This window comes from Ursus arctos, unplaced genomic scaffold (assembly GCF_023065955.2).
Source record: "Ursus arctos isolate Adak ecotype North America unplaced genomic scaffold, UrsArc2.0 scaffold_3, whole genome shotgun sequence".
Lineage (NCBI taxonomy): Eukaryota > Metazoa > Chordata > Mammalia > Carnivora > Ursidae > Ursus > Ursus arctos.
Window position 1 is genome coordinate 8,112,452 of NW_026622985.1, and position 21,981 is coordinate 8,134,432.

Below are 21,981 nucleotides of genomic sequence, written 5' to 3' on the forward strand. Positions count from 1 at the left end.
GCTCCTGCTGGGTGGATAGCGGGCCTGCAGCCCCGTGGTGGCCGCCGTCCGCGGCTCGCGTGCCTGTCTGAGCACACAGAGGGGCCTGGCTCTGCGGGAGAAGTGGCCGGGAAGCCAGTGTCCCTGTGCCGACGTCCTTGGCTGGCCCTTCTCCAGACTGAGGGTTAATTAAGTCCTGTCGCCTGGGGCAGGGAACCAGGCCTAGCCACGGCCTCGGCCTTGGTGCTGAGTTGTGAACAAAGCCACTTTCATGGGGAGAGCTGAGCTTGCTGTTTTCTGGAACAGGCGACAGGGTAACAGGAACAAAGCAGGACCTTATTTCCCTCCTGCCTCTTCTCCGCTGCTGGTGATCGCAGGCGCCATGCAGGCGTGGCATGGGATTCCCAGGATCGCCGTGGCCCCGGGGACACGGAGCGGGCAGCCCCTGTGGCTGCAGCAGGACCCCTGAGAGTGCCGTCAGTCACCCACTGTGGGCTTGACTGAGAAACAGTCCTTCTGACCCTGAAGTTCAGTCCTGCTCCTTGGCCTGGGGGTCATGAGGACGTGCACCCTGACAACTCGGGGCCAGGCCCACATCCTGCCCTGGACTTTTTCCTTTTACTTCTGAGTCACTGCGAACTCATTCATTAATTCGTAGCAGGTGTGAGAAGCTCCCACTGGCGCCAGCCCAGTGGTGGGGGCCCAGCTGGGAGCACAGAGCCCTGGGATGCTGCACTCACTCCCATGGCATTCGCTTGGTTTATTGCAAACCCACCTACTTTCAGGTTCCCATCGAACGTGCGCTTCCTCCAGGAAGCCTTCCAGCTGCCCCCAGGCAGAAGGAGAGTCTCCTTCAGGTGCCTCTGAAACTCACAGGCTGCCGTTCTGGCGACATGCTCACCTGGAGGCCAGCAGCCAGCGCCATGCTCACAGCTGGTTGGCGCTCAGTAGCTGTATCTTACGTGGGCAGGGGACACAGGGACATGCTAACTGCCGATGTTGTTTTACTTGCAAGAAGACAATTTCAGAGGGAGGGAAGCTCCTCGAATCCTTGTTTTCCCATCCCAGCTTCACTTGACAGGATTGGAGGGTGGACTTTGCAGCCCATCCAGTTGGCTGATTAATTCAAGAAACTTTATTTTATTTTGAGAGAGTGGGGAGGGCCAGAGGGAGAGAGAAAGAGAGAGAGACTGTCCAGCAGACTCCCTCCTCAGCAAAGAGCCCAACGCAGGGCTCGATCCCATGACTCTGAGATCATGACCTGAGCCAGAACCAAGAGTCGGACGCTCAACCGATGGAGCCCCCAGGTGGCCCAACCAGCGTGTATTTTGCAAGGTTTTCTGTGGAAGGTCATACTGGCGTGTGGGGCGCCTCCCCATTGGGAGTAAGACCACACTGCCCCAGGGCTTTGGACGTGCAAGAGGTGTGCGTGCATACCAGGTGCAGCCCTGGTGACCACGGGCATCCCCGTGGACGCAGGAGGCAGTGCCCGCTCCCGGGGTCTCACGGTGTGGTTTGTACAAAGGCGACATGAGCACTGGGCTTTCTTGTAAAGACGCGTTTACTGAGTGTTGAAAACGCGAGCACTGAAGTTGGCTCCCCACTTCCTCCCAGATCGGACAAGGTGCTGTTTCAAAGTTTGTCTTTGATTTTCATCACTTTTACTCTTGAGCGAATGTGTATAGTTTTCTGTTTACTTATCTTGCTTCGATTTCATGGACTTTTTTCCTGAACCTGTGGGTTGATTTCTTTAGTGCGTTTGGGGGAATTCTCAGTAAATACCTTTCCCGGGTTTGCTTGAGCCTCATTCCATCCCCCGTCCCTCCTTGGCCCCTGTTGTATGTGTGTTAGAATTGCTCACCATGTCCCACGCGGCGTTGCTCCCTTCCCTGTCTTCCGTACCTTTCCTGCCAGTGCTTCCAGCTCGATACTCCTCGGACTTGCCCCAGCTCGCACCGTCAGCATCTCCACCGTGCTGTCTGCTGATGGAATCATTGGCCTTCTGCTTCGTTTCATTAATTTTGTTCTCATGTCATCCTAGGATTTCCACTCAGTTATTCTTAATGCACTCCAGTTCTGTGAAATTCTCTTATGTTTTTCTGAAACGTTTTCCATTTACTTATTTTCAAGTGCGTGTCTTTTAACTCCAAGGCATGTATAGCTGTGGCCGTTCTCCCCCTTTTTCTTTTCTTTGTCTTTGCTTTCATTTTTTTGTTCTGGTACCTGTTACTAGCATGCCTGGTCAGTTTTTTAAATTAAATATTTGAATTGTGTCTGAAAATTACAGATAAAGAGATAGATAGAAAGATAGATAGGTGGGTGGATGGGTGGATGGATGGATGGATGGTTAAGTAGGTGGGTGAATGGATAGATGATGGATGGATGGATGGATGGATGAACGGATAGATGGATGATAGATGATTAGACAGGTGGGTGGATGGATGGTTAGGTAGGTGGGTGGATGGATGGATGGTACATAGGCGTGTGGATGGATGGATGGATGGATGATAGATGGGTGGATGGATAGATGATTGAAGGATGGATGGATGGATGGATGGTACATAGGAGTGTGGATGAATGGATGGATGGATGGATGGGTGATAGATGGGTGAATGGATAGATGATTGAAGGATGGATGATGGATGGATGGATGGATGATGGATGGATGGTTAGACAGGTGGTTTGGTGGATGGGTGGATGATTGATGGATGGATGATAGATAAATAGATGGGCTGGATGAGTGGTTGGGTAGGTGGATAGATGGATGGCAGATAGGTGTGTGGATAGATGGATGAGTGATAGATGGGTGGATGGATAGATGAGGGATGGATGGATGGATGGATGGTTAGGTGGGTGGATGGATGGATGATAAATAGACAAGGGGTGGATGGATGGTTAGGTAGGTGGACGGATGGTAGATAGACAGGTGGGTGGATGGATGGATGATGGATGGGTGGATGGACGAATGTATCAGTCCGTTGATCCATATTAGATAGAGGCAGGCTCTGGAGGGTGATCTTTACTTCTGGACAGGGAGATGTTCTCCAGGGCAGACTACTGAGATCTGGGGGCAGGGGGTGCATCTGTTTCCGGCGCTGGTATTCCCACAGTGTAGCCTTCAGGGCCTCACCGTGAATCCTGGGTAGGTGCCTTGGGCTCCCCGGTTGTTTTTCGGCCCCGCTGGGAAACTGCCCAAATCCCTGCTTATTCTGTGGCTCCTTAGCAGCCACTTCAGTCTCAGTTCCAGACGTTTCGCTCGGTTTTCTGAGCTGAGGAGTCGGAAACGCCGGCAGGGGAGGCTGTGCTCAGAGCGGGGCTTCCCTTCCCTCAAGTCCCGGCTGCTCACTCAGCCTCAGTTTTTATCTCTGCAGCTCATCAGTGGGGTTTCCACAGCCCGGACCGCAGGCTAAGGTCCAGCCTCTAATCCACGTACTGTCAAGTGGGTCTGTGGCCGGGACGTGTGACTCGCTCACAGCCGCCCCTTTCCCGGAAATGAGTAATATGAGTGATGTGGAATTCTTAAAAACTTCACCATGCTTTTATCCACCCTCCCTTGTTCTGAAGCAGAAACCCAAATACCCTGTATTTCTTACAGTGTTATTTTAGTGACCCTGCTAGATTTGTCCAGTTCTTAAAGCTGAGTTTAAAAAAAAAGAAAGAAAGAAAAGGCAAGATTTTTAAAATATCCAGAAATAACGGCGATGCTGGGCCTCAAGCAGGGGCGCATTTTGTCGGGAGTGTATAAAATTCGGTGGAGCGTGTGGGCTTGGCCTCTCACGCCCTGAGCGACAGGGCCCGGGCCAGGGTCTATGCCCCTTGCCGGGGCGAGGACACCAGCCGGCAGGGCCGTGTGGGAGGTGGGACGTGTACCAGCAAGCTCGCGGCCCAGGGTGTGGGCCAGGCTACCAGCTCGGGACAGATGGAGCTTAAGTGCCCACCCAGCCATAGCCACGGGGCCTGCTCTTTCTGGAAAATGGGTCTTCTCTGTGAGCGTCTCCTGCTGGCATGCAGAGCGAAGGCCTGGCCCTTCTAAAGTGGGAGCCGGCCTGCAGGCTGGGCAGGATCTGTCCGTCAGTATACGGGCCTTTGGGGGGTGACTCTGTGTGTGCTGCACCCCCTTGTCCTTGCAGATGAACTTGCAAGACGCTGCTCAGCTCACTTAGCGTGCTGGAGCCCGGCACGGGGCGTGTGGTCCGCATCCTGTGTTTGGGGAGTGTGCCAGGCAGGAGTGACCCGCACGTGGTGGAATCAGGCCCCTCGTCTATGGCACGCCTCTTCAGAAGGGACGCCGTTCCTTCCAGGACAGAGACCAGGCCCGTAAGAGAGTCTCCACTCTTTTCTCTGCTGCAGATACTCGAAGCTGTGCTGAGATCCTGCATCGTACGGTGGGGATGTCCGAGAGCCCCGTGGGGCCCAAACCTGCGATGCTCCGGGCCGACATGCCAGCGGCACCTGCCTTTCAGCGGGCGTTCACGTCCTCCTGCACCATCTCCAGCAGCAGCCCTGGCCAGCGGCGGGACAGGTAGGGAGACAGGCCCTTGAATGCAGCACAGGCTGCTCCTGCAGACCCCGACCACAGGCCCTGGGAAGGGAGGGCGGGGGGCTCGACCTGCAGCTGACACCTGGCCGCTATTGATAATGGTCACTCTTCAGAAATACAATCACAGATACAGATTCTGGAGACTGTACCCCCCCCCCCCCCCAGTGTGGACAGGCCGAGTGCTCAGGGACCACACGGGCAGGTGGAGTCTGGGGACACTGGCCAGTTAAGGACTGGGCATCTATGACCACGTGGTCTGAGCTGAGGCTGGAGCAGGGGTGCAGGGGGCCGGCCGGGGCTTCGTCTCCCTTGGCGGCCAGGCCAGGGGACTCCAGACTGGGTGGAAGGGCAGGCAGGCAGATGGTGGTGTTCTTGGGGATGTGGAAGTTGTGCCAGTGTTCAGGAAAGTGCAGGGACACCGCTCGGGATTGGGAGAGCAGAAGGGGGGATGCAGACAGAGATGTTGTGTCGGTGTTTGGCGAGGGACGGCCACTGAGCCACTGCACAGGCCCAGCGTAGGAATGGCTCCTGAGCGGCTCCCTTGTGCAAGGACATGGCGCACCCCAGTTCACCCTCCGCATTCTGCCTCCTGACTCTTTACAAGGGGGCTCAGCTAAGGATGTCCCACACAGAGCCCGAAGTGTTTGCTAGTGAGGTGTGTGTGTGACGTGGTGGCTTGGTGGCTGACTTTCTGGGCTTCTAACCCTACGGTACTTTCTGATGCCCTCGATCTGGGAATTTCCGATTTTGGATGGTAACTTCTCATGTTCTTTTTTTTTTTTAAACAACCTGTATTTTATTTTATTTTTTTAAAGTAGGCTCCATGCCCAGCGTGAAGCCCAATGCGAGGCTTGAACTCACAACCCTGAGATCAAGACCTGAGCTGAGATGAAGTCCTGGCTGCTTAACCCACTGAGTCCCCCAGGCCCCAACTTCTCATGTTCTTACTGGGAGCCCTTCATCAGCTGGGTATCCAGCAAGCACTTAGGGAAACTGAGTAGGGCGCCCATGTTAGTTCGTGGGGGAGGAGGAAAAAGAAAGTGGGGACACGGTCTGTACCCAAGGAATGATGTTCTGCCAGGAGCAGCACACGGTGAACTGCGTGGTTGATGTTGGAGGGAGGGACACAGGGACTCAGGCTGCGAGATGCACACAGGACCATGGTTGAGTTTTGTCTTGAGTGGAAGGGCCCTTTGCTGGGTGAAAAGCGAGGAAGGTGCGGGCAGCGCAGGTGTTTATCGGCGTGAGGGGCTGAGCATCTGGTATGCAGTGATGCGGGAGGTTAGAATGGCAGGTCTGACTGCCGATATCTTGGGGCAAGCCTCAGCACCGGTGTCCCAACCCTGTCTTCACCACCTGGGGGACCCTTGCTGATCTCAGGGCGTCTCCTAGGGCCGGGCCTTCTGATCATTGTGTCTTTCCCACAGCCCTTCGTCTGCCGAGCTCCCGTGGGTGGAGAGCAGCCCCAAAGCCACGCTGGCCCTGCTGGGGAGCAGCCGGCCGGCAGGAAGCCTCCTCGGCGCTGGAGAGTTCCCCAGCCCCGGCCCCGACGGCCCTGGACGGCCCCACCTCCCGCCCGCGGAGCTCCAGGCCTCTTTCCACAACCACGAGCTGTCCCTGGCAGAGCCCCCCGAAGCTCTGGGCCCCCCGAGTGGCCAGGCCTTCCTGAGCTTCGGCACAGCCCCCGTGGGAAGCGGCCTTCCCCCCGGGGAGGACCCGGGGGCCTTGCTGGCCCATTCCCACGGAGCACCCCAGGCCCCCGGCACCCCGCGGATGGCAGCGGCGGCGGCTGACAATGGCTTCCTGTCCCACGGCTTTCTCACGGTGACGCCTGGCCACAGCAGCCATCACAGCCCGGTCCTGCCGGGCCAGGGCCTGAGCCTGCCCGGGCAGCCGCCCCTTCCCGAGAAGAAGCGAGCCTCAGAGGGGGACCGATCTTTGGGTTCGGCCTCCCCGTCCTCCAGCGGCTTCTCCAGCCCACACAGTGGGAGCACTGTGAGCATCCCATTCCCAAACGTCCTCCCGGACTTCCCCAAGCCGTTGGAGGCTGCAGCGCCCTCCCCAGGTAGGCGCATGTCGGCGGGTGGCAGGCGCCCCCGTGTGCGTTCACTCAGAGGCGGGGGGGCCTTGGAATTTCCGGGCAGCGCCTTGCGAGCGAGGCCCAGAGCCATCCATTGGGGTCTTTTCCTTGTTATTCTCCGTTCCCCTCTGCTCTGTGCTCACCCACATCGGCTTCTGTTTCTCCCGCCACCGGAATCCTCGTTCTTCAAAAATAACCTCTCTTTTTGGAATTCAGTGAATTCATTCAAAATTAAATGCAATATTTCAAACGTGTACGAATAAGATCCTGACACGATGAGGTCACACCATGCTGCTCCGCTGGTTTCCGTCTGCAAGAGCTGCCTGGCGCTGGCCGTGTGTCGCGCCGTCTGTGCTCTGTGTGTCGAGAAGCACCTGCCCCCTGCCGCGCCCCAGCCGGTTCCCACGGATTGGAGAGAGCGCGCTTTCCCGGAGACACGCTATCCTCGCCCCGGGTCGGACTTTGAGCTTTGGGTTCCGTGCAAGGTGAGAGCTTGCAATAAAATGTCCAGAGTGACTGTTTTTACATTCTCTTTTACAGATAATCTGGGTGATAAGCACGTGTCCGTGAACTTTGTCCAAGACACATCCAAATTCTGGTACAAGGCGGATATCTCCAGAGAGCAAGGTGCTTGGGCAGGACGGGACCCCAGGGTGGGGACGTCCGAGGGTCACGGCCTTGGGATGAAGGGTTAGGGCTGACACTTTGTTATACACCCCTGCGGAAAATGCAATGGATTGTCCCAGGAAGGTGTTCCCCGTCCCCATCCGGGCCCTGAGCCGCATGGCCGACGGTCAGGAGGAAGGACAGAGGTCTCTCCATACCCTGGCTTCTGTGCACCTGCATTTGTCCAGGGTGGACAGACACGTGCTATTAAGGGGGCGTGTGTTGGGTGTGAACGCATGCCTCATGTGCGAGCTCCTGCCCCATGTCTGCACGCGAGCTCCTGCCCCATGTCTGCACGCGAGCTCCTGCCCCAGGGCAGCTGGCAAACATCTGACATCATTAGTATATTTGAGCAGCTAATGCCACTTCTTCCCAGAGGACGAATAGAAGAGGGGTCCAGGAGGGGTGTGGTCCCACAAGGCAGCCCCGGGGGCGAGTAGCTGTCATCCGCAGCATGATTCGTGGGGTCGCTGCAACATGCTGGTCCTCCCCAGAGGTTCTCCCAGAGGAAACCTGGGGACTGCTGGCAGGCGTGGGGCTGAGCCAGGGACAATGTGCCTTGGAGCCGGGAGGAGGGATGAACACCGCAGCCCCCGTCATCCCGTGTCGTCCTGAGGCTTATTTCCCAACCCGCCTGGAGAGAAGGAGTTAAGTGGCTGGCAAACAGCACTGTTCAGCTTTCTCTTTGGAATTCTTCTATTCAATTAAGTAGCTCATAAAAATGGTAAGAATGTGCCTTTCTTCCGCTGAGCTCAAGGAACCTATTGTCATGTTTCGTGGGGGGAGCCCGCGGCCTGGAGAGACCTCCAATTCCCTGAATTGGCCTTTGTGGCCATGCTGCTCAGCTCGGGTCCGGGCTCTGCACGGCCAAGTGCCGCGTCCTTGTCCCCCCTCCCTGCCCGTAGCACAGGAACCGCCAGGATGGAGGCTGTGAACCCAGCGCCCCAGTGCCTCGTCCAGCTGGAGGGGTGAGAAGGGCCTGTGACATGTTCCAGAACATTCTGTGCAGACCACCTACTCTGCTAGCACAGTGCCTGGCCGGGGATGGCAGGCTGGGCGGGCTGCCAGAGCAGCTGGGGCTACGCTTCCGAGGCAGGTGGCGAGCGCCAGGCGGTCCCTGCAGGACAGATGTAGCAGAGCCCACCTCGCTGGGTTCTGGAGCGTTCGCTGTGGGAGGCACCTGATAGACCGTGCGGGGTGGTAGGCGTTCCCACTGCCATTTGCCTCCTCTGAGCCACATGGTTGCAGATACTTCTTTGAGGGGACCCCATCTCAGAATAGCTACCACAAGCGCTGGGTGTGGATTTTTGCAGTGGGGTTGTAAGGGTGTGAATTCCTCCATTTCCACGTTATTTTGTGTAGAGGACGCCCACCCAGACTAATGTTATCTTGGGTTCGCCACCTTCTCCAAATGGCAGAAAGCTACCCATGGGTTTGGCTTTGTCTGTGTTTAACTGTCGGGATGTGCCTTTTTCTGGAAAAGCTATGGTGACGTTTCAGGGGCACACAGGAGGAACAGAAAGCAAGGTAGCGTTTTGGGGGATGCAGCTGGTCCCATATCCCTGTGGCAGGGCTGATTCCTCGGGATCTTTCCTAAACCAAATGTAAGAATGCCTCAGGAGGGAAAGCGGCCACCGCTATGGAATAGAGCAGTGTTGGCGGACGCCGCTCGGCTCGGAAAACACCAGCAGCGGGAGGCGGTGGGCATGTGGCCACTGACTCCACCGACCTCACAGGGATTGTGAGTCCCCCATGGGGCAGGGCCTCGTCCTGCGGGACGGGTCCCCCTCATTCTGGTTCAGAACAGGGTCTGACATTAACCTCAAGCTCTCCTTCGCGGGCAGCCCCGGCCTCTGCTCCGTCTGTGGCCTGTGACGTCTGTCTCCCCGCCCCCAGCAAAATAAGATTACGACATTAAAAGGGAAAACCTTGAAAACATGTTATTCTATCACAGATCTTTTCCCTATGTCAACAGAAAAATGCACAGTCAGCCCCCAGATGCGGACACCTGCCACGAGCAGAAGCCTGCGGGGGTTCGTGGGTGGGTCCTGGTGCCCACGCACGCTCACCTCCCCACCAGCCCCGGTGCCCTTGTGCATGGTCCGTGGGGTCAAGCGCAGGCCCTCCCAGGGCTGCACCAAACCCGGCCCCCTTCCAGAGAGCCGTGCCCTCCCACCTGCGTGCAGTTTGGCAGTGCCTGCCCTGTGGCTGCGTCCTGCCCATGAGCAAAGCCACGGGGCCACGTGAAAGAAGGCCGGTGGGAAAACCCGACCATGTCATCCTACAGTAAAGTGGTCGCCTGCCGGGAGGTGGGCCGCGGACGGGGGCTCCACGGTTGTTTGCTGAGGCGTGGTGGGGTTCGCGTCCTCATCCACTCCAAACCACGCCTCTGGCCAGCCCACAGGCAGTTCGTGGCTGTAATTTTGTATTACTATATACTTGAAATCCGTTGTTTTTCTTTTTTTTTTAATAAAGCGTAAAAGTCAATAAAATAAATTCTGAGAGGCATTTCAGGGACGAGAGGAAATGCTGGCTCATGTCTGGGCAGCATCCGGCTGAGGCCTGCCCTTACCGGTCCCTTTTGCGCCACCCCGAGCAGAGGACCCGGTGGGCCCCACTTAGAGCGTGGAGGGCAGGGATTTTATTTGTAAGCGACCATTATCAGCTAAATGCCCCGAGCCTCAGGTAGGGAGGATGGGAGGGCGGCTGTGCCAGGCCCAGCCGTCAGCCCTGACCGTGCAGGGCGCTCACAGCCCCATGCAGGTTGGATGCAGTCGGCCACGGAGCCACAGGACAGAGGGCCACTTATGGCCACATTTTTGCCATCCCCTGGGGTGAATTTTTATTTCTGTTAAACATTCGGTAACTTTTTGGGTGCATCCTTTCGATCTTTCCTCCTGTTTGGTTGGAAGTGCACACTCGAAAATGTCTAAGTACGACGCCGCTCCAGGAGGGGGCACCAGGAAGGGCCACGGCAGGGACAGGAGAGAGCCTCGCGCCTCACCTCCTGCCCCGCCACGCTGTGTGTACGGGGACCTGGTCTGGGCACTTGGGCTGGTGGGCGGGCCAGATTCCTGGGTGGTCAGCTGAGGGTCTTCCCCTGTGCCTCACAGGTGCTGTGAGGCAAACGGTAGTTGTGTGTGCCAGATTTGGGGGGGGTCTTCATACTTTGCAGTCAGGCCCCCCTTGGAAACAGTGCGTCATCACAGAGACCCCCCACCCCACCCCCACCACACCCCCACTCCCTCTGACCCAGTTTGCAAAAGCGCTTGTCTGCCGTGAGTGCAGACAGGCCGTGTGGACCCTGACAAACGTGTGTGTGTCTCTTCTTCCCTCCCCAGCTATCGCCATGCTGAAGGACAAGGAGCCTGGGTCATTCATCGTCAGGGACAGCCACTCCTTCCGAGGAGCCTACGGCCTGGCCATGAAGGTGGCCACTCCTCCCCCTTCTGTCTTACAGCTCAACAAGAAAGGTAGGGACGCGGAAGCTCGTGGGGAGCACTCACCCGCCTACGGTGTCTATGCCTTATCTATGCCAGTAAGATGTTGGTGACTTTACAGACATGGCTAGAGTTTCTTCTGAGTCTCTTGTCTTTTTCTGGCGTGCTTCCCTCGGAACTGTCCTCGTACGAGCAAGAATGTTAATGATTTGTGAATTTTATTTCTTTATTGCTTTGAATGAGTGATGCATTCCCTTGTTCAGCTGCCAAAACGATAGAAACGGGCCTCGCCGAGGCACCCGGGCCCCATTCTGCCCCAGGAATTGTAATAAATTCCTGTGACTTCTCGCCGACTGTCTCTCCAGTGTCTGCAGACAGGCACTTTCCTTTTTCCTCGTGTAAAAGGCAGTGTCCTGCACACGCCATTCTCGCACCCACGCTCCGGAGAGCGTTTTACTGGATTAAGAGTGACTCTGGTGTCCGATGACCCCCGGGGTGAGGGGCAAAGCTGTCCTTGTCCCCACCGCCCTCTGCCCAATGAACCATGTCTGGCTGTAATTCAGATCTTAGACTTACTCTTCTGTGTACTTTCCGTCACGGATGCAAACACGTGCAGAGAAGGCTGCAGTGGCTCCGTGCATGGTAAACGTTCGTGCCCACAACCCAGGAGACGACCTTGGGGGAAGGCCCCTGCAGTCTCCTCCTGTGTGTCACACTCCGTCCTCCCACAATCTTATGCGTATTCCACAACCCCTAGATTGGGCTCCGTGAGGCCCCTGGGGCTGGCCCTGTGTCGTTCTGATGTCCTACTGTCCGTCCTTTCCCTGCCCACCATTTCTCCAAGAATCCCCACTTCTGCATGTTGGTCTCTGGGAACTTGAATGTATGAGTGCTGCGTGTCGGAGTGTCTGAGGGTGACTGCTTCTCTCTGGTGTCCAGAGCGAGGGACCGAATCTCTCTAAAAGGTCGGTGAGTTTGCACTGATAGCATTTCCGGCACGGAGTCACGGAGTCATGGGGCCTTTCTCCCCTCCCCCGGTGACAAACCCCATCCCCAGCTGCACCTGCCCCTTCCTCCGTGTCCTGACGGACACACACCGTTCAGAGCGCCCATCCTGCCGCTGAGGACAGGAGGCCTACCAAGTAGATGGTTGTGTATATTAACCACCAAAATAGGAATCCCTGAACATCGTGGTTTTGCCTGTTTTCAACTTCGTATCAGAAAACTAATATGTATTCTTTTGTGAGTTGCTTGTGCTCCCATTATAAGATTCATTGTTTCTACTTGTAAGGCTGCTCGTACCTGTTGCTTTCTGTGCTCGCTGACGGCTTTCCAGGGAATGAATGCAGGCACACCTCGGAGACGCTGCAGGAGCGTTTATCGCGATAACGTGAATCACAATAAGTCGTATCGCGATAATGCGTATCACAATGATGCACGTCAGATAAGCTTTCGGGCTTCTCGGTGCGTGTAAAAGCTAGGTTTACTCTGTACTATGGTCCACAAAGTGTGCAGCAGCTTGTGTCTAAAAAAAACAACACACATACCTTAATGAAAAAATACTTGCGGTGAAAAAGCTCACCGCCATCAGCGCGTTCCACCTGTCGTAATCACGGATCACAGTAATAAATGTAATAATAATGGAAAACCTGGAAATACTGCAAGAAATACGAAAATGTGACACAGAGACACGAAGTGAGCAAATGCCGTTGAAAGAATGGTGCCAGGAGACTCACGTGACGCAGGGTCGCCACCAATGGTCAGTTTGTCAACAACATCACATCAGGAAGAGCAAGGAGGCAGGCTCCTCGTGTGGGCGCCGGGCTCGCTGGGAACCGAGGAATCCGGATAAGCAGATTCGGAGCTCACATCTTTAAGGAGCAAAGTGACACTGGCCTGCTTCCCTCGCGTGCCGCGCCCAAGATCCGAGAGGGTTGATGGGAATCCCTGGGTGGAGGCTCTGCTCACGGCTTCCAGGAGGAAGTGACCTCGGAGCTGCGCCTAGAAGGACGTCAGGTTTGGTGGTCAAGGCATTTGGCCGAGGGGCTTTCAGGGAACCTGGGTGTCTGCTGTGGGGTGAGCGGAAGGGGCAGGGCTGCAGGTGACTCAGCACAGACCCCAAATCCGGATGGTGCTGGGAGGAGGGCTTCGTGCACATCGAGTAGAACTGCTAAGCCTGGAGAGGAGCCCAGCGTGAGAACCTCCAACAGTCCTGAACGCGGATTCAAGCAGGAAGAGTCTTAGGACAGGAGCAGCCTGTGTCTTGCGGACGGGGTCCCCGGGGAGAGCGGGGACGGGCACTGTGGAGCATGCGGGGCTCCTGGCTCCATGGGAACTGCAAGCCGGTGGCTTTCCCGCAGGAACTGGCGTGCACTGCCCCTTGGGAAATGCGGACGGTGCTGTGCGTGTTCTCGCCTCCCGGCGTGCATCTGCCTGTCAGGCCGCCTTTGACTCAGCCCTAAGTGAAGGTCACAAAATGTCATCGGCGTTCTCTGGCTGAAATCCTCATTGGCTGCCTGTCCTCTCCCAGCCCCGAATTTGGCATTTGGGTGTCACCGTCCAAGGATCCATTCGAGAGGAAAGAGCCCAGCGAGTCAGCATCCCGCCTCTGGTAGCCGGAGACGGGGCAGCGACCCATGTCCAGGATGGATCTGTTCTCCAGGCAGCCAGTGGCGGGCCGTACCACTGAGACACTTGTCCCCAGAGTGTGTGTCCCCTTCAGTGCAGAAGACACGGATCCTTTTCCTCCCACAGCTGAGGAGGCACGATGCTCCTTTCTGCACCTGTGTTCGCCACAGCCGGCCACGGAGTCTGCCCATCTCCTTCCTGCCAGCCCCGCCGCCCCTGACGTGCTGGCCGCTGTTGTCCATGAGCGCCGCATGGGAGCCGCCCGTGGGCCAGGCGGGGACCAGACCCACCACCGGTGGGTGCTGCTGTTGGGCGGTTTCCAGCTCAGTTTGGTGGTTTTCTGAACGCGCCTTGTCTTCGGATGTGCGGGCTGGCAGGGGTAGCGATGTTCTGTCTGGTCCCAGTGATGGAGGGCTTCCTTCCCGGGGGCCTGTCATGTGGCTCCTGGCTCTGTCGTACCCTCAAGACTGGTCCCTTGCGCTCTTGGGCATCACCTTGCGTCCAGGTCCTTCTAGTCTCTCCCGTAATGAGGGGAAGGGGCTGCACAGTGCATTTCTGTTTGTAGCTGCTGACTCATTCCCTGCGCTGGGAGTGCTTGTAGAATGTGTGAGGGTCTGTCCCCGGGACCCCTGCACCTCCGGGCATGTCGCCATGGGGCGGGCTCCACTCTTCTTCCCAGGACGCCAGCAGCCCGGCTCCGGGGGCCCCTCCCTTTAGCTGGTGCTCTGCCCCTCTCTTCCACCCTCCCGTGCTCTCGTGTTTAAATTCTCTTTTCTTCCTTTTCAATCTCTCACCACAGCGGGAGATCTGGCCAATGAACTCGTTCGGCACTTTCTGATCGAGTGTACCCCGAAGGGAGTGCGGTTGAAAGGGTGCCCCAACGAACCCTATTTTGGTAAGTGGCTGTGAGGTCACAGTCGGTGTTCTGTCCCACGCGGTGTGCACCCCACTGCTGCCCCGAGAGGCGGGGCCGTCCCCCACCCCGAGCTCCCCTTGTCCCTCACCCGAGTTATCATCTCTAAGATAAACGGCTAAGGAATTGTTCTGAAGGCTTTCTCAAAACCAAACAGATGGCATGCAGGTAGCGCCCTGGCAGACAGGCCCGTGAGCGGGGACCGGGTTGGAGCCAGAGTGCGGCCCCACCCTCTGGACGCGCAGAGAAGTGAGGACCCCCGACATCAAGCCCTTCCCCCCATAAGAGGAGCCCTTCCCGACCTCGCAGGCTTGTTGGGAAGACGCCCATACGCACGGTCCTGGCCTCCAGGAGCAACTTGCAGGGACCACGGAGGCCCCTGGTCTGTCTCAGACTCAGCCAATGGCTGACTTCCTTTTTATAAATCAGTGCCTACGTGTCTCGGCCGAGAATCACCTGCAGTTCCTTTTCCGAGCTCTTAGCTGCTTTGCTGGACTGGTCACTTCACTGAAGTTTTGCGCCAAGTCCCGCAGTAACGGAGCGTGTTAGTTGCTAAAAATATAAGTGCTCACCGGTGCGGTGTTCAGGGCGGCGTTAACGCCCGTCTGCTCTCTTCGTTGGCAGGGAGCCTGACGGCTTTGGTGTGTCAGCATTCCATCACGCCCTTGGCTTTGCCCTGCAAGCTGCTCATCCCAGACAGAGGTATGCCGTCGGGTCCTCCGCGCTGCTCTGGCTGTCCGCGTGCATGTCGGGTACGGCGGTGTTGGGTCCGTGAGGACCCGCCGACAGAAGTCAGACCGGAGTCTTCCTCTGTCGTCTGCCCTGTGGGTAACCCCAAAGAGTGTCGTGTAGCCCACCCACGTTGGCAGACAAGAGGCAGCCCTGAGTGACGCCATCACCTTATGGGCTTTGTGAATGGCTTCCCTGGATAGAAAGCAGCTGTACCCAGAGACCTTCAGGGAGACACTTGCATTAATTTTTACAATTCTACAAAATCAGCAAGACGTTGCTATTTTCGAGCTTAGGTGACAAACTATTCTCTTTGCCTTTATGGCTGTTTGAAAATGTCTATAATTAGGGGAAAAAAGCACCCACTGCGTAACGGCTTGATTTGGCCCCTATTTCCCAGCTTCCTAGGTGGTATTAATTTTATTAGATTCCATAGTGCTTAATTTACAACATAGGTAAGTGTGATTTACCTTCTGCAGTCGTTCCTAAGAGCTGAGAAAGGCATGCTGCTGGACTATGGCGCCCCCGCCTGCACAGAACGCGGGGCTGGGGTCCGCAGGCCCGGCGCTGTCGTCACCATGAGACAGCGCAGGTCACTGCCTGGGAATCCAGGCCCGAGTCTAACCGCGTCGTGAAGACTCTTTCCAGTGAGCTGGACTCATTTCTGCGTGTTCTCACTCCTTCCCGCAGATCCGTTGGAGATAGCCGACAGCGCTCCCCAGACGGCGGCCAACTCAGCCGCGGAGCTGCTGAAGCAAGGGGCAGGTCAGTCGCTGGCTCCATGCGCCCCGTCCTCGTCCCTGGGCAGAAGGGGGTCACCTTGGGTCTGCGGATTTCCTTCCTGCTGTGTGTGTGTGAAGAAACTCCCTTTCCGGGAGCCCCCAGGCCGGGTGCGACAGCCAGTGTGGGCAGACAGTGTGGGCGAAAATGTCCCCACTGCAAACAAGACCAGAGGCTGTGGGAGAAAACCACGTCCTGGGTTTCGTCTGGGGAGAAGGCAGGGAGCCGGGATGTGGGGGGGCCGGCCCCCTCGGCCGTGAGTATAAAAGCGCTCAAGGGCCTGACTCAGCAGGCCGACGGTTTCGCCCCTGCTGCCCGCCACCGAGGGTCACACAGACCCCCAGACGGCGAGCTTCCCTGGACACCTGTGTTTTAAATTAATAGACGTTACAAAATTTTTAGAGCAGTGGTAGGTTCACGGCAACATTGAGAGAAGGTATAGAGGTTTCCCCTGCACCCCCTGCCCCGTGCATGCACGACGTTCCCCGTTACAGCATCCCGGGTACATCTGTTCCGATCTGTGAGCCTGGGTTACACGTCGTTATCACCCAGAGTCCAGAGTCTCCACTGGGGCTCACTCGGTGGTGTTCGTTCTGTGGGTTTGGACAAATGCACAAGGCTGTGTATCCACCACCAGAGTATCACTCAGAGTACTTCCGTTGTCCTAAAAATCCTCCGTGCTCCACCTGCTCACGCCCTCCCTCCAGACCTGGCAACGCTGACCCTTTTCTTGCTACCATAGTTTTGCCCTTTCTAGAATGTCTTGCAGTTGGAATCATACAGTTGTAGCCTTTTCAGGTTGACTTTGTCCCTTAGTGATAGAAGTTTCCTTCATGTCCTTTCGTGGTTTGGTAGCTCATTGCTTTTTAGTGCCAAATGATCTTACATCAGCTGGGCGGACCACAGCGTACCCCTCCGTTCCCCATAACTGAAGGACTTTTGGCAGCGACAAATCTGCTAGAACATCCATGGGCAGGTTTCCGTGTGGACATGAGTTTTCAGCTCCTTTGGGTAAATAAAAAGGAGCGTGATTGCTGGATTGCATAGTAAGAGTATGTTTAGTTTAGTTTTGTGGGTTTTTTTAAAGATTTTATTTGAGGGGCGCCTGGGTAGCGCAGTCGTTAAAGCGTCTGCCTTCGGCTCAGGGTGTGATCCCGGCGTTCCGGGATCAAGTCCCACATCAGGCTCCTCCGCTTGGAGCCTGCTTCTTCCTCTCCCACTCCCCCTGCTGTGTTCCCTCTCTCGCTGGCTGTCTCTCTGTCACATAAATAAATAAAAATCTTTAAAAAATAAAGATTTTATTTGAGAGAGAGTGCGCATACATGAGCGCATGAGCAAGGGGGAGGGGCAGAGGGAGAAGCAGACTCCCCGCTGAGCATGGAGCCTGACAAGGGCTCGATCCCAGGAGATCATGACCTGAGCTGAAGGCAGACACTTAACCGACTAAGCTGCCCAGGTCCTGCTGGTATGTTGTTTTGTAAGAAACCAGCATTGTCTTGCAAAAGAGCTGCACCATTTTGCATTCGCACCAGCAATGAACGAGCGTTCCTGTTGCTCCACATTTTTGCCAGCATTTGTTGTCGGCAGGGTTCTGGATTTTGGCCATTCTAGTAGGTGTGCATTGGTATCCCATTGATGTTTTAATTTGCATTTCCTTGATGACATGTGACATGGATCATCTCTCCATTGTCGCCGCCTGTATACTTTCTTTGGTGAGATGTCTGTTAAGGAATTTGGTCCATTCTTTGAGTGGTTTTCCTGTTGTTGAATTTTAAGAGTTCTTTGTGTATTCTGGAGACCAGTTTATCAGACGTATCTTTTACAAATATTTTCTCCCAATCTGTGGCTCATCTTCTCATTCTTTTGACATTGTCTCTGGCAGAGCAGAAGTTTTTAATTCCAATGTCATCTGGTTTATCATTTCCTTCTTTCACGGGCTGTGCCTTTTATGTTGTCTCTAAAAAGTTTATCACCGAACCCAAGATGATCTGGGTTTTCTCCTTTGTGGTCTTCTGGAAGTTTTATAGTTTTACCTTTTATATTCAGGTGTGCGGCCCACTGTGAGTCAGTGTTTGTGATGGGTGTGAGGTCTGTGTTACGGTCTCTGTTTTGCATGTGGGTGTCCACTGGTCCAGCGCCCTCTATGGAAGCCGCGATCTCTGCTCCATTGTGTTATCTTCGCTTCTCTGCCAAAAGTCAGCAGACTTGATTTATGTGGGTCTGTTTCTGGGCTCCCAGTTGTTTTCTATTGATCTCTTCATCTGCTCTTTTGTCAGTAACGCAGTCTTGACTACTAGCTTTCCAGTAAAGCTTGAAGTCGGGTAGTGTCCGTCCTCCAACTCTGTGCTTCTCCTTCAGTCGTGTGTTGGCTAATCGTGGTCTTTTGCTTCCATGTAAACTCTGGAATCAGTTGGTCAATATCCACAAAATAACTTGCTGGGATTTTTATTGGAATTTTATTGTGTCTATAGATCAAGTTGAGAAGAACCAACATCTTGACAAAATTGAGTCTTCCTATCCATGAACGTGGAATCTCTCTCCATTTATTTAGCTATTTCATATTTTTCACCCAAGTTTTATAGTTTTCCTTGTAAATATTTCTTTTTTTTTTTTTTTAAAGATTTCATTTATTTATTTGACAGAGAGAGAGACAGCCAGCGAGAGAGGGAACACAGGCAGGGGGAGTGGGAGAGGAAGAAGCAGGCTCATAGCAGAGGAGCCCGATGTGGGGCTTGATCCCAGAACACTGGGATCACGCCCTGAGCCGAAGGCAGACGCTTAATGACTGCGCCACCCAGGCGCCCCTTGTAAATATTTCTTATACATAGTTTTATTAGATTTATACCTAGGTATTTCACTTAGGGGGCTGCTAATGTGCACCGTATTATACTTTTAGTTCCAAAGTGTGACTGTCCTCTGGTGGACAGGAAAGGGACTGACGCTTCCTGCATCATGCTGTAAGTGCAATCCCACTGCTCACTGTTGCAGCGTGCGATGTAGCCCTAGTGGCCCCAGGGTAAGAGGGCTGTTGACAAGACTGAGTCCACAGGGCTCCTGTGGGTCTGCAGCAGTGAGGGAACCAAGTTCCCCATGGTGGACGTTTGCTCTCAGAAAGGTCTGGGGAAGGAATTTCGGAGTCTGGTTGGAGGCCTGAACAAGAAATACCTCCTTTCTGCACCGCATTTCGGTAGCATTTTTTACAGCCAAGGCTCCATGTCAGACGTCCATGCAATCTATCGCTCTTTTCTCGTTACTTCCTCTGTACAATGTGCATGGTTCTTCTGTGCAAGTTTTCTCTGTGGAACTCCCGCTGACGATGCCTGTTGCTCAGCTGATGTTCATCTCTCTGGTTCCACAATAAATAATGTAGTGTCGAACTGTTTTCAGACCGTCCTTGATGGATATGTTCTGTGTGTCCAAAATAAAGGGGACACGGTTTGCCACAAACAGCAACGTGTCAGAACGTGAAGCTCCATAATGAGGAGCATGGCCGTGTCTGTCCTGGGTTCAAGTCCAGGCTCTGCCACTCGGTTTTGACCTCTGGCAGCTCACTCAGCCACACAGACCTCAACGTAACCATGATGATGATCTCTCCCTACAGCGTGACTGCAAAGACCAAGTGAATCAGACGCTGAAAACTGCCTTGGGAACTATAATGTGGTCACTCACATAGGTTGTGGTGGTGTTATTCCTGCCACGTTTGCACGGAAAAATGCTCTTCCTGGCCCAGGAGAAATGGCCTTTCTGATGGCGGGGGCCTCGCCCTTTCCCTGCCCGGGCCGCAGCTGGGCACCTCTGTAATATCTCCGGGTGCAGCCCTGCACTCGGCCTGGGGCTATACCGCACCCCGCATGCCTCTGGGCTCTGTGCTTGCCTTAATATCATCTTACGACAAGCTGCCTGTCGCGTTTCTCCTTAAGCTTCGTGGTTGTCAAACATTTTTCCCAATAAATGTCCAATAAATGGATCAGTGAATTAGCTAATCACAATTAGGAACCATATGGCCCTTATTTTTAGACATCACAGCTTTTTCTTCTACTCTGGCTTATCATCAGGTGTATGACTTTGTACCTCGTTGAAGAACGTACGGCAGGTATCAGTAATGTTGGATGACTTGCTGTTTTGAAGGGTGGCAGCTCCCAGGACTTGAGGTGGGCCCTGGAGAGCTCATGTGAACATCTGAGCTTAGCATTTACGCACGACGGCGTGGAGCCTGTGTCCTTTAAATGTCCGCGCTCACTTCATGGGTGACAAGGCAAGACGTGGAATCAGGACACAGATCCGTGGCTGGAGTGAGGACAGAGCAGGAGCGAGCTCTCAGAGGCCCCGCGGTTGTTGGAAAAAGCACAGGAAGGCGGTCAGACTGTCCCATTGGCGATCACCTCAAGGAAATTGATTTTTTTTTTCCTAAACTAAATTTTGTGAGTTTTCTCATTCACCCCCGAGACTTGAATTGTTCCGTGTGGAGTCCCCTCCCTGTAAAATTGAGAAAACAGCACCTGGGAGCGTTTGCAGAGGCGGGCGGCCCCAGCGAGGGTGCACACCCCGTTGTCTGCTTCCCCTCCTCTCGTGTGACTGAGGCCCTTCTGGGTCCTTCTAGTGTCTGACTGTTGGCATCTTTGGTCTCTTCCTTGGTGGTGTTGAATCTGCAGGCTGGAGTCCGTCCTGAGAGGAAGGACCAGACCTCTGGCACGTTTCCTAGAAGTGTTAAGGCTGTGTCCTTAACTTACATACTGTATAGTGTATTTTCTTTATAAGAGTAGTAGGAGTTCTTTAAGTTAAAAAAAAAAGGGAAGGTGTGCCTGGGTGGCTCTGTCGATGAAGCGTCTGCCTTCAGCTCAGGTTATGATCCCAGGGTCCTGGGATCGAGCCCCAAATCGGGCTCCCTGCTGATTTATGTGGGTCTGTTTCTGGGCTCCCAGTTGTTTGTGTTTTTTTGCACACCACGTAGGTCTCGTTTGCAGTGGCTGCGAAATGGTCCATCTAGTGATTGAGCTCCTTATGGTTGCTCTGCTCGTTTGGCTTGTTTCTGGCTTCTCAGCACTACTAACAGCCCTTGGGAGGCTACCTTTCTGCATTACGTCTTTTTTCTGAATCTTGCATTGCTGCCTTAGGACCCAAGTTCCCGGACGCGGCAGGGCTGGGTGAGGCCGTGTGTCCCTGGGGCTTTGTTGCCCGTGGGTTTGATGGGCATGGCCCCGTTCGATGTCACACGAGGCAGTCTTGCTCCACGAGGTGACACCCCCCTCCCCCCGGGACCACGAGTCAGGTGGAATTGGCTGTCGGAGGGCCAGGCTGGGTGGACAAACACCAGTGACCGTGCGGGCCCACTTTCCTCTGCTGGAGAGCAGGGGTCTGGGCCCCATGCGCTCAGCAGACCTGCCCCCGGCTGTGCTCTGGCAAGTGGCAGCCTCCCTCCTCTGCTTTGAGGAATGACCCCATGGCTCCGCCTTTGGGAGCGAGATTCCCCAAACCCCGACTCCTTATCAAAAGGCCGTTTGTGGTGCCACAAGGGAGCTGGGGTCTGGGCTGGTGGCCGCCCATCCTGGCGCAGAGCCAGGCTGTGCCTGTTTGGTGGGATTTCACTCTAGTTAGATCAGAATTCCTTGTCTTGTTTTTGGAAATACATCACAGTAATGCTAATGAGATCAAAAACAGAATATACGCCCTCCAAAATCACGCGGTCTTCCAAGTTTCCAGGCACCCATCCAGCTCCCGCGCACACACACACTTTTTCTTTTATGCTTGTGATCATAGCACGAATATGGTTTTTATTCTGCTTTCCCGTCAACCTCTAAGTTTTTTCCGGTTTTGAGAAGTAATCGGCGTAGCGTCGCTGTGCAGGCCTGCGGTGCAGGGAGAGAGGGTTTGATCATCTAAGTCGTGAAGTGGTCCCCCCCCGGAGGCTCAGCTCACATCTGTCTTCTCACGTAGATGCAATACGAAGAGGAAAACAAAGAAATGTTCTCCTTGTGCTGAGAAAACCTTGGACCCACTGTCTTTATGACTTTCCCGTGAACCACATGGAAGCGTCGGCCGTGGCCTCCACGCTCACCTCTCCCGTCTTCTCTTCGCTGTACACGTGGCGTGGCTGCCGTTGGCTGGTTGCTTGGTCTTCCGTGTGGGGTTCATTGAGCCATTCCCTGTTTTCCTGCTCGGTCAGCGCGTGCCTCCAGTATCCCCACCTCTGGGTTGGTTGTCTGCTGTGGTTACGGAAGATTTCCCT

At 55.0% G+C, this 21,981-nt stretch overlaps 1 protein-coding gene across 17 annotated transcripts in view; it reads left to right on the forward strand.

Annotated features, from left to right (window-relative positions):
- Positions 1–21,981, forward strand: part of TNS3 (tensin 3) — a 214,607-nt gene that overhangs the window by 184,790 nt on the left and 7,836 nt on the right. For all 17 annotated transcript variants that reach the window (XM_026501953.4, XM_026501970.4, XM_057304562.1 and 14 more), the window contains 7 exons: positions 4,330–4,501; positions 5,947–6,584; positions 7,140–7,226; positions 10,607–10,738; positions 14,133–14,228; positions 14,871–14,948; positions 15,666–15,740. In XM_026501953.4, coding sequence (XP_026357738.2) covers positions 4,330–4,501; positions 5,947–6,584; positions 7,140–7,226; positions 10,607–10,738; positions 14,133–14,228; positions 14,871–14,948; positions 15,666–15,740 — 1,278 coding nt within the window. The remainder of the gene's footprint in view (positions 1–4,329; positions 4,502–5,946; positions 6,585–7,139; positions 7,227–10,606; positions 10,739–14,132; positions 14,229–14,870; positions 14,949–15,665; positions 15,741–21,981) is intronic.